General features: G+C 34.6%; 1 protein-coding gene across 3 annotated transcripts in view; it reads left to right on the top strand.

The window, feature by feature from the left end:
- The window catches only part of LOC145266607 (DNA-dependent protein kinase catalytic subunit-like), a 396,502-nt gene that overhangs the window by 174,203 nt on the left and 209,531 nt on the right, over positions 1 to 12,768 (top strand). For all 3 annotated transcript variants that reach the window (XM_080122502.1, XM_080122501.1, XM_080122503.1), the window contains one exon: positions 11,686 to 11,854. In XM_080122502.1, the coding sequence (XP_079978628.1) occupies positions 11,686 to 11,854 (169 nt within the window). The remainder of the gene's footprint in view (positions 1 to 11,685; positions 11,855 to 12,768) is intronic.

Here is a 12,768-nt window from a genome sequence, read left to right as displayed (position 1 = left end):
ATAGATTTTCTTTTTTATTGTTTATGAAGCACATGCGTTTATTTATGAGGTAAAATAGCAAATAATTATAAATATATATATTAGATAACATAAAGATATTCCAATATCTGTCTTATGTGCATAACTTTTTTTTTAAATAGTTTATAATTAGTTAGTGCTTGCTGTTATTCATTTATAATTTTACTGTGTTATTTTTCCTCAGTAACTGCAATAGTTTCATTGATATTAATAGTAAAAAGTTGCTCAATATCAAGGTAGATAATTTAAATGAAACAAATAAGCTTAGTTAGCTCAAAAGATATACCAATGAGTTATAATAATTGAAAGGGGAGAGTGAGGTATGCATTTGTCGTTCAATTTGTGAGGTATGCATGTCGTTCAATTCGTGAGGTATGCATTTGTCGTTCCATTCGTGAGGTACCCATTAGTCGTTCAATTTGTGAGGTATGCATTAGTCGTTCAATTCGTGAGGTACCCATTAGTCGTTCAATTCGTGAGGTACGCATTAGTCGTTCAATTCGTGAGGTACGCATTAGTCGTTCAATTCGTGAGGTACGCATTAGTCGTTCAATTCGTGAGGTACGCATTAGTCGTTCAATTCGTGAGGTATGCATTAGTCGTTCAATTCGTGAGGTATGCATTAGTCGTTCAATTCGTGAGGTATGCATTTGTCGTTCAATTCGTGAGGTACCCATTAGTCGTTCAATTCGTGAGGTATGCATTAGTCGTTCAATTCGTGAGGTACGCATTAGTCGTTCAATTCGTGAGGTACCCATTAGTCGTTCAATTCGTGAGGTATGCATTAGTCGTTCCATTCGTGAGGTATGCATTAGTCGTTCAATTTGTGAGGTACCCATTAGTCGTTCAATTCGTGAGGTACCCATTAGTCGTTCAATTTGTGAGGTATGCATTAGTCGTTGAATTCGTGAGGTATGCATTAGTCGTTCAATTCGTGAGGTATGCATTAGTCGTTCAATTCGTGAGGTATGCATTTGTCGTTCAATTCGTGAGGTACCCATTAGTCGTTCAATTCGTGAGGTATGCATTAGTCGTTCAATTCGTGAGGTACGCATTAGTCGTTCAATTCGTGAGGTACCCATTAGTCGTTCAATTCGTGAGGTATGCATTAGTCGTTCAATTCGTGAGGTACCCATTAGTCGTTCAATTCGTGAGGTATGCATTAGTCGTTCAATTCGTGAGATACCCATTAGTCGTTCAATTCGTGAGGTACCCATTAGTCGTTCAATTTCTGAGGTATGCATTAGTCGTTCAATTCGTGAGGTATGCATTTGTCGTTCAATTCGTGAGGTACTCATTAGTCGTTCAATTCGTGAGGTATGCATTAGTCGTTCAATTCGTGAGGTACCCATTAGTCGTTCAATTTGTGAGGTATGCATTTGTCGTTCAATTCGTGAGGTACCCATTAGTCGTTCAATTCGTGAGGTACCCATTAGTCGTTCAATTCGTGAGGTATGCATTAGTCGTTCAATTCGTGAGGTATGCATTAGTCGTTCAATTCGTGAGGTATGCATTAGTCGTTCAATTCGTGAGGTATGCATTTGTCGTTCAATTCGTGAGGTACGCATTAGTCGTTCAATTCGTGAGGTATGCATTAGTCGTTCAATTCGTGAGGTATGCATTAGTCGTTCAATTCGTGAGGTATGCATTAGTCGTTCAATTCGTGAGTTACCCATTAGTCGTTCAATTCGTGAGGTATGCATTAGTCGTTCAATTCGTGAGGTATGCATTAGTCGTTCAATTCGTGAGGTATGCATTAGTCGTTCAATTCGTGAGGTATGCATTAGTCGTTCAATTCGTGAGGTACGCATTAGTCGTTCAATTCGTGAGGTACCCATTAGTCGTTCCATTCGTGAGGTATGCATTAGTCGTTCAATTCGTGAGGTATGCATTAGTCGTTCAATTCGTGAGGTACCCATTAGTCGTTCAATTCGTGAGGTACCCATTAGTCGTTCAATTTGTGAGGTATGCATTAGTCGTTCAATTCGTGAGGTATGCATTTGTCGTTCAATTCGTGAGGTACCCATTAGTCGTTCAATTCGTGAGGTATGCATTAGTCGTTCAATTCGTGAGGTACGCATTAGTCGTTCAATTCGTGAGGTATGCATTAGTCGTTCAATTCGTGAGGTATGCATTTGTCGTTCAATTCGTGAGGTATGCATTTGTCGTTCAATTTGTGAGGTATGCATTTGTCGTTCAATTCGTGAGGTATGCATGTCATTCAATTTGTTAGGTATGCATGTCGTTCAATTCGTGAGGTATGCATTTGTCGTTCCATTCGTGAGGTATGTATTTGTCGTTCAATTCGTGAGGTATGCATGTCATTCAATTTTTGAGGTATGCATTTGTCGTTCAATTCGTGAGGTATGCATGTCATTCAATTTGTGAGGTATGCATGTCGTTCAATTCGTGAGGTATGCATTTGTCGTTCCATTCGTGAGGTATGCATTTGTCGTTCAATTCGTGAGGTATGCATTTGTCGTTCAATTCGTGAGGTATGCATTAGTCGTTCAATTCGTGAGGTATGCATTTGTCGTTCCATTCGTGAGGTACCCATTAGTCGTTCAATTCGTGAGGTGTGCATTAGTCGTTCAATTTGTGAGGTATGCATTTGTCGTTCAATTCGTGGGGTACCCATTAGTCGTTCAATTCGTGAGGTACGCATTAGTCGTTCAATTCGTGAGGTATGCATTAGTCGTTCAATTTGTGAGGTATGCATTTGTCGTTCAATTCGTGAGGTACCCATTAGTCGTTCAATTCGTGAGGTACGCATTAGTCGTTCAATTCGTGAGGTATGCATTAGTCGTTCAATTCGTGAGGTACGCATTAGTCGTTCAATTCGTGAGGTATGCATTAGTCGTTCAATTCGTGAGGTATGCATTTGTCGTTCAATTCGTGAGGTATGCATTTGTCGTTCAATTCGTGAGGTATGCATTTGTCGTTCAATTCGTGAGGTATGCATTAGTCGTTCAGTTTGTGAGGTATGCATTTGTCGTTCAATTCGTGAGGTGTGCATTAGTCGTTCAATTTGTGAGGTATGCATTAGTCGTTCAATTCGTGAGGTACCCATTAGTCGTTCAATTCGTGAGGTATGCATTTGTCGTTCAATTCGTGAGGTATGCATTTGTCGTTCAATTCGTGAGGTATGCATTAGTCGTTCAATTCGTGAGGTATGCATTAGTCGTTCAATTCGTGAGGTACCCATTAGTCGTTCAATTCGTGAGGTATGCATTAGTCGTTCAATTCGTGAGGTACCCATTAGTCGTTCAATTTGTGAGGTATGCATTTGTCGTTCAATTCGTGAGGTACCCATTAGTCGTTCAATTCGTGAGGTATGCATTAGTCGTTCAATTCATGAGGTACCCATTAGTCATTCAATTCATGAGGTATGCATTAGTCGTTCCATTCGCGAGGTACCCATTAGTCGTTCAATTCGTGAGGTATGCATTTGTCGTTCAATTCGTGAGGTATGCATGTCATTCAATTTGTGAGGTATGCATGTCGTTCAATTCGTGAGGTATGCATTTGTCGTTCCATTCGTGAGGTATGCATTTGTCGTTCCATTCGTGAGGTATGCATTTGTCGTTCAATTCGTGAGGTATGCATTTGTCGTTCAATTCGTGAGGTATCCATTAGTCGTTCAATTTGTGAGGTATGCATTAGTCGTTCAATTCATGAGGTGTGCATTAGTCGTTCCATTCGTGAGGTACCCATTAGTCATTCAATTTGTGAGGTACCCATTAGTCGTTCAATTTGTGAGGTATGCATTAGTCGTTCAATTCGTGAGGTACCCATTAGTCGTTCAATTTGTGAGGTATGCATTAGTCGTTCAATTCGTGAGGTATGCATTAGTCGTTCAATTCGTGAGGTACCCATTAGTCGTTCAATTTGTGAGGTATGCATTTGTCGTTCAATTCGTGAGGTACCCATTAGTCGTTCAATTCGTGAGGTACGCATTAGTCGTTCAATTCGTGAGGTACGCATTAGTCGTTCAATTCGTGAGGTATGCATTAGTCGTTCAATTCGTGAGGTATGCATTAGTCGTTCAATTCGTGAGGTACCCATTAGTCGTTCAATTCGTGAGGTATGCATTAGTCGTTAAATTCGTGAGGTATGCATTAGTCGTTCAATTCGTGAGGTACCCATTAGTCGTTCAATTCGTGAGGTACGCATTAGTCGTTGAATTCGTGAGGTATGCATTAGTCGTTCAATTCGTGAGGTATGCATTAGTCGTTCAATTCGTGAGGTACCCATTAGTCGTTCAATTCGTGAGGTATGCATTAGTCGTTCAATTCGTGAGGTACCCATTAGTCGTTCAATTCGTGAGGTATGCATTTGTCGTTCAATTCGTGAGGTACCCATTAGTCGTTCAATTCATGAGGTATGCGTTAGTCGTTCCATTCGCGAGGTACCCATTAGTCGTTCAATTCGTGAGGTATGCATTTGTCGTTTAATTCGTGAGGTATGCATGTCATTCAATTTGTTAGGTATGCATGTCGTTCAATTCGTGAGGTATGCATTTGTCGTTCCATTCGTGAGGTATGCATTTGTCGTTCAATTCGTGAGGTATGCATTTGTCGTTCAATTCGTGAGGTATGCATTAGTCGTTCAATTCATGAGGTGTGCATTAGGCGTTCCATTCGTGAGGTACCCATTAGTCATTCAATTTGTGAGGTACCCATTAGTCGTTCAATTCGTGAGGTATGCATTAGTCGTTCAATTCGTGAGGTATGCATTAGTCGTTCAATTCGTGAGGTACCCATTAGTCGTTCAATTCGTGAGGTACCCATTAGTCGTTCAATTCGTGAGGTACCCATTAGTCGTTCAATTCGTGAGGTATGCATTAGTCGTTCAATTCGTGAGGTATGCATTAGTCGTTCAATTCGTGAGGCACCCATTAATCAAGTTTTGTTTGTCTTTCAAATCTCGTAAATGGTTGGAAATCATTGTATACATTAAATCTAATTCAGATGCAAATTCTCAAACAATTGTGAGTGAATTGGCCGAGAGAATAATGCTTCACACAGAAACATTTTTCACTTCTTTTCTCATTACACACAAAAGAAACAAGGATGTTTCTCACTAAGAAAATAAATGGTGTTCTCTTCTTTTTTCTTTCGATCCAGTGAACATTCTAAAAATAATTTTTTCATCAATGAAAAACTAACTACCAAGTCACTATTTTCAAACCCTAAAAATGATTTCATTTCTACTTGACAATTTGTGTAAATAAACAAAGTTTTTTTCACATATTTGATTTTTGTTTTATTTGTGGTGGAAAAGGGATCTAGTCAGACTTGATTATCATTACACTCTCCAATGACGTCCAGAGTGTGATGTCACCAGATTTGTCTGCTCTGAGTCTCGGTTGACCGCTGGGACTGGGCTGTTTCTTCGACGACGGTCCTGGTTGATGAGAGGATCCATGCAGACAGATTGCTGCTCTCTCGACGTTGCTTTTGATGGAGTGTACGATGCTTAAAAAAAGTTTGTGTCAAAGATTTTTCTTTGCAAGTCCCTACATGCAACATTTGGTCCATTTTAAAAATAATAACAATGTTGCAAACGGACCATATTTGAACACCTAAACGCGCCTCGAATCGCTCCTTATATCTCCTCTAGGATATTAGATTAAAATTGAATTAAAAGATCTCAATTATAAGGAATGGTTAGAATCTTTAGGTTTAACTACTTCACTCTCCTAATACCCTATCTAGGGTATAGGATATAATATGAAAATTAAAAATGTATACAAAATAAAAGTGACTTAACTAGTACAAGAATTGAAAGATCTCAATTATAAGGAATGGTTAGAATCTTTAGGTTTAACTACTTCACTCTCCTAATACCCTATCTAGGGTATAGGATATAATATGAAAATTAAAAATGTATACAAAATAAAAGTGACTTAACTAGTACAAGAATTGAAAGATCTCAATCATAAGGAATGGTTAGAATCTTTAGGTTTAACTACTTCACTCTCCTAATACCCTATCTAGGGTATAGGATATAATATGAAAATTAAAAATGTATACAAAATAAAAGTGACTTAACTAGTACAAGAATTGAAAGATCTCAATTATAAGGAATGGTTAGAATCTTTAGGTTTAACTACTTCACTCTCCTAATACCCTATCTAGGGTATAGGATATAATATGAAAATTAAAAATGTATACAAAATAAAAGTGACTTAACTAGTACAAGAATTAAAAGATCTCAATTATAAGGAATGGTTAGAATCTTTAGGTTTAACTACTTCACTCTCCTAATACCCTATCTAGGGTATAGGATATAATATGAAAATTAAAAATGTATACAAAATAAAAGTGACTTAACTAGTACAAGAATTGAAAGATCTCAATCATAAGGAATGGTTAGAATCTTTAGGTTTAACTACTTCACTCTCCTAATACCCTATCTAGGGTATAGGATATAATATGAAAATTAAAAATGTATACAAAATAAAAGTGACTTAACTAGTACAAGAATTGAAAGATCTCAATTATAAGGAATGGTTAGAATCTTTAGGTTTAACTACTTCACTCTCCTAATACCCTATCTAGGGTATAGGATATAATATGAAAATTAAAAATGTATACAAAATAAAAGTGACTTAACTAGTACAAGAATTAAAAGATCTCAATTATAAGGAATGGTTAGAATCTTTAGGTTTAACTACTTCACTCTCCTAATACCCTATCTAGGGTATAGGATATAATATGAAAATTAAAAATGTATACAAAATAAAAGTGACTTAACTAGTACAAGAATTGAAAGATCTCAATCATAAGGAATGGTTAGAATCTTTAGGTTTAACTACTTCACTCTCCTAATACCCTATCTAGGGTATAGGATATAATATGAAAATTAAAAATGTATACAAAATAAAAGTGACTTAACTAGTACAAGAATTGAAAGATCTCAATTATAAGGAATGGTTAGAATCTTTAGGTTTAACTACTTCACTCTCCTAATACCCTATCTAGGGTATAGGATATAATATGAAAATTAAAAATGTATACAAAATAAAAGTGACTTAACTAGTACAAGAATTAAAAGATCTCAATCATAAGGAATGGTTAGAATCTTTAGGTTTAACTACTTCACTCTCCTAATACCCTATCTAGGGTATAGGATATAATATGAAAATTAAAAATGTATACAAAATAAAAGTGACTTAACTAGTACAAGAATTGAAAGATCTCAATTATAAGGAATGGTTAGAATCTTTAGGTTTAACTACTTCACTCTCCTAATACCCTATCTAGGGTATAGGATATAATATGAAAATTAAAAATGTATACAAAATAAAAGTGACTTAACTAGTACAAGAATTAAAAGATCTCAATCATAAGGAATGGTTAGAATCTTTAGGTTTAACTACTTCACTCTCCTAATACCCTATCTAGGGTATAGGATATAATATGAAAATTAAAAATGTATACAAAATAAAAGTGACTTAACTAGTACAAGAATTAAAAGATCTCAATCATAAGGAATGGTTAGAATCTTTAGGTTTAACTACTTCACTCTCCTAATACCCTATCTAGGGTATAGGATATAATATGAAAATTAAAAATGTATACAAAATAAAAGTGACTTAACTAGTACAAGAATTGAAAGATCTCAATCATAAGGAATGGTTAGAATCTTTAGGTTTAACTACTTCACTCTCCTAATACCCTATCTAGGGTATAGGATATAATATGAAAATTAAAAATGTATACAAAATAAAAGTGACTTAACTAGTACAAGAATTAAAAGATCTCAATTATAAGGAATGGTTAGAATCTTTAGGTTTAACTACTTCACTCTCCTAATACCCTATCTAGGGTATAGGATATAATATGAAAATTAAAAATGTATACAAAATAAAAGTGACTTAACTAGTACAAGAATTAAAAGATCTCAATTATAAGGAATGGTTAGAATCTTTAGGTTTAACTACTTCACTCTCCTAATACCCTATCTAGGGTATAGGATATAATATGAAAATTAAAAATGTATACAAAATAAAAGTGACTTAACTAGTACAAGAATTGAAAGATCTCAATCATAAGGAATGGTTAGAATCTTTAGGTTTAACTACTTCACTCTCCTAATACCCTATCTAGGGTATAGGATATAATATGAAAATTAAAAATGTATACAAAATAAAAGTGACTTAACTAGTACAAGAATTGAAAGATCTCAATCATAAGGAATGGTTAGAATCTTTAGGTTTAACTACTTCACTCTCCTAATACCCTATCTAGGGTATAGGATATAATATGAAAATTAAAAATGTATACAAAATAAAAGTGACTTAACTAGTACAAGAATTAAAAGATCTCAATTATAAGGAATGGTTAGAATCTTTAGGTTTAACTACTTCACTCTCCTAATACCCTATCTAGGGTATAGGATATAATATGAAAATTAAAAATGTATACAAAATAAAAGTGACTTAACTAGTACAAGAATTGAAAGATCTCAATCATAAGGAATGGTTAGAATCTTTAGGTTTAACTACTTCACTCTCCTAATACCCTATCTAGGGTATAGGATATAATATGAAAATTAAAAATGTATACAAAATAAAAGTGACTTAACTAGTACAAGAATTGAAAGATCTCAATTATAAGGAATGGTTAGAATCTTTAGGTTTAACTACTTCACTCTCCTAATACCCTATCTAGGGTATAGGATATAATATGAAAATTAAAAATGTATACAAAATAAAAGTGACTTAACTAGTACAAGAATTAAAAGATCTCAATTATAAGGAATGGTTAGAATCTTTAGGTTTAACTACTTCACTCTCCTAATACCCTATCTAGGGTATAGGATATAATATGAAAATTAAAAATGTATACAAAATAAAAGTGACTTAACTAGTACAAGAATTAAAAGATCTCAATCATAAGGAATGGTTAGAATCTTTAGGTTTAACTACTTCACTCTCCTAATACCCTATCTAGGGTATAGGATATAATATGAAAATTAAAAATGTATACAAAATAAAAGTGACTTAACTAGTACAAGAATTGAAAGATCTCAATTATAAGGAATGGTTAGAATCTTTAGGTTTAACTACTTCACTCTCCTAATACCCTATCTAGGGTATAGGATATAATATGAAAATTAAAAATGTATACAAAATAAAAGTGACTTAACTAGTACAAGAATTGAAAGATCTCAATCATAAGGAATGGTTAGAATCTTTAGGTTTAACTACTTCACTCTCCTAATACCCTATCTAGGGTATAGGATATAATATGAAAATTAAAAATGTATACAAAATAAAAGTGACTTAACTAGTACAAGAATTAAAAGATCTCAATTATAAGGAATGGTTAGAATCTTTAGGTTTAACTACTTCACTCTCCTAATACCCTATCTAGGGTATAGGATATAATATGAAAATTAAAAATGTATACAAAATAAAAGTGACTTAACTAGTACAAGAATTAAAAGATCTCAATTATAAGGAATGGTTAGAATCTTTAGGTTTAACTACTTCACTCTCCTAATACCCTATCTAGGGTATAGGATATAATATGAAAATTAAAAATGTATACAAAATAAAAGTGACTTAACTAGTACAAGAATTAAAAGATCTCAATTATAAGGAATGGTTAGAATCTTTAGGTTTAACTACTTCACTCTCCTAATACCCTATCTAGGGTATAGGATATAATATGAAAATTAAAAATGTATACAAAATAAAAGTGACTTAACTAGTACAAGAATTGAAAGATCTCAATTATAAGGAATGGTTAGAATCTTTAGGTTTAACTACTTTACTCTCCTAATACCCTATCTAGGGTATAGGATATAATATGAAAATTAAAAATGTATACAAAATAAAAGTGATTTAATCAAGATACAAGAATTGAAAGATCTCAATCATAAGGTTGTCTGACACTTTAATGTTCCTATTTACTTGCCTCCCCACGAGGGCAAAGTTAGACACAAATGGGGGGGGGGATCCAGCTCCCTGTAAAGGGGCACTCTGGATATGAACAAAAATAACAATTGCCTCAGTCATGAAGGATTTCTCCTCTACTGACCGAGGACAGAAAAGATGAAGTGTAGTATCAACAGAGATACTACACTTTGCATCTAGCTGAAAGGCCATTCTAATGTCAAACAAAACTTTGCATCTCATCTTTTCATAAATGTATACGTCTGCATATGCATGTTCTCGCCAGTGAGCGGACAAATAACCAAATCAAATAAATAAAAGTCGCTTTATACTTGCGTTGCATGGGCTCTTTATACTTACTGGTCTTTCTTTCACGGTTACTTCTTTCGTTGTTTATCCCGTTGTGGTTGTTGACAGCCTCATCTGTTTAACTTGACTAACAAAAGTGCTTGTGCATAAGAATGCAATAGAGACTTGCTGGATTTTCAAGGTTTTATGTAGAGAGTGAGTTTGCTCATTGGGGGAAAGACAATGTAACTAATTAGTTATTTACTTAATTTTCTTAACTTAGTTTTATCAATGGGCATTGAGAGACACAGACAGGCAAAATTTTGAGACAACTTCCTTAGATCTTCTGTGCATTATTGGATGCATCTCGTCAGTCAGTTTGTCATGCTGAATTGGTCACACAACTCTTCCACGTTAAAAACATACAATAAAACCTGATAATTCGATAAATTCTATTTTTGCTGGATCATTTTTTTTTTGTAATATTTAAAAATTTATACTAATTTTTAATTACGTAATAATGTATTCACCTGAAATGTGTTGGTTTATAAGATCACCAATCTACAAAAGTACGAGTGTGTTTATATAGTAGTGCTCAATAATTAATAGAGCTATTACATTATTACCATTACATCCCATTATTTTTGTTAGTTTTGTGCAGGATTTCACATAAAATTAAAAGTGATAATATGAAAATGAAGCAAAGGTAGGTGTAATGTATTATGGATCCCGGTGTCTTCTCGGCATCACGCCGGGAAACGTCCAGAAGCAATCAGCTTTGATCAATGTGGGGCCAAACTCCTGGTTTCCCTCTCTCCAACATCTTGGGGAAAAAACCAGTCAAAGTTGGGTAAACAAACCCAACAAAAGTTAACTCCGCTACTTCTATTTGACCTGATTAATGAGGTCAAATAGAAGCAGCAGAGTTAACTTTTATTGTGCCCACGTGTCAATTTTGTTTTTAATAGTTAAATAAATTAATTCAAATGTGTTTCCGTTGTATGTCGCGGTGGCCCAGTGGTTAACGTCGCAGGTTTTTTTTTTCACACTTTAATTCCAACTTTGCCTCAAGGGTTCGGGTGCGGGTCTGATCCTCATACTCACCTACTAAAACTATTTTTTTTATATTTTGCCCCCCCCCCTCCCCCCGGAGTTTTGATTTACCCAAAACCACACACACCTCCAAACACCCGGGCAACGCCGGGTACCCCCCCCCGCTAGTTATTATATATTCACAAAACACAAACCAATCAGAGAGTTTTTGCAGTCAATTAGAAAGTGTTATAAAGGGAAATAACCGAAAAGGCAAAGAGTTATCTCCCCTGGATCGGAAAGAGGAAGACTTTCAAGATGGCTGACACAGCATGTCACATAATCTGTTGCTCTAACGTTTTACCATTTTTCTGTTGAAATGTGTTGGTTTAAACAAGTACCTTTACATCTCATTATTTTTTTTGTTTTGTTTTGTGCAGGATTTCACATAAAATTAAAAGCGATGATATGCGCGGTGAGACGATGTGCCGCGAGACTTATCGGCAACTTCATTGTGCAGCTTATAACCTTCTCATTACTATCATCTCTTGCACGCAGACGGAACAAAAATTCTACGCAGCATTTCTTTTCTCAGAAAACGAAGCAAAGGTAGGTGTAATGCACTATGGATAATTTTTTTGTAATTTTTTTAAATTTATGCTCATTTTTAATTACGTAATAATGTAATCACCTGAAATGTGTTGGTTTATAAGATCACCAATCTACAAAAGTATGACTGCGTTTATATAGTAGTGCTCAATAAGTAATAGAGCTATTACATTATTACCATTACATCCCATTATTTTTGTTTATTTTGTGCAGGATTTCACATAAAATTAAGTGACGATATGAAAATGAAGCAAAGTAATGTACTATGGATCCCGGGTAGTGCCAGATTACCCGATGGAACGCTTAAACAAAAGATGAACTGCGATATGTCTGATGCTATGTAGATGTGAAATATTTCAGTAGCAGACGAGTAATATTTTGAACGATATGATAATTACATAAAATGGATTGGAATTTAGTAAAACCAGTTAAAAATACATATAATAACATATTTTCAAATTTAGATACAAAAACAATAATTCACCAAAACAATAAGATTGACCTGGTTGCGTGATATAATATAACTAACAAAAAAAAACGAGTTATGATATATATTCACAAAACACAAACATAAAGTTATTATAAATTCACAGAACACAAATCGGTCAGTGAGTTTTTGCAGCCAGTTAGAAAGCAGATGGGAGTGTGTCAGGACTTACTGGAGATTCGCTTGGAAGAGATTTTGTCTCTGTGGTTTGTGGAAGCATCAACTGGACCAACTAGAGAAGATGTAGAAACTAAAGAGAAATGCGTACAAATTCTGAGGGAAATCACAAACCTCAAATAAAGTTATGTAAAATAAAATTTGGTGTTAAATAGAAAAGAGGCTTGCCTTTTTTTGTTGTTTTTGGCCTTCGGGCCAGGATCAAAGTATAGTATCTGTTCTGCAGATGCTACAATTAAGATAATTTGTA

The sequence above is a fragment of the Euprymna scolopes genome, chromosome 41 (assembly GCF_053919585.1).
Source record: "Euprymna scolopes isolate OS-2025 chromosome 41, ASM5391958v1, whole genome shotgun sequence".
NCBI lineage: Eukaryota > Metazoa > Mollusca > Cephalopoda > Sepiida > Sepiolidae > Euprymna > Euprymna scolopes.
Note: the sequence above shows the minus strand (reverse complement) of the source record. Positions and strands in the feature narration are given on the sequence as shown.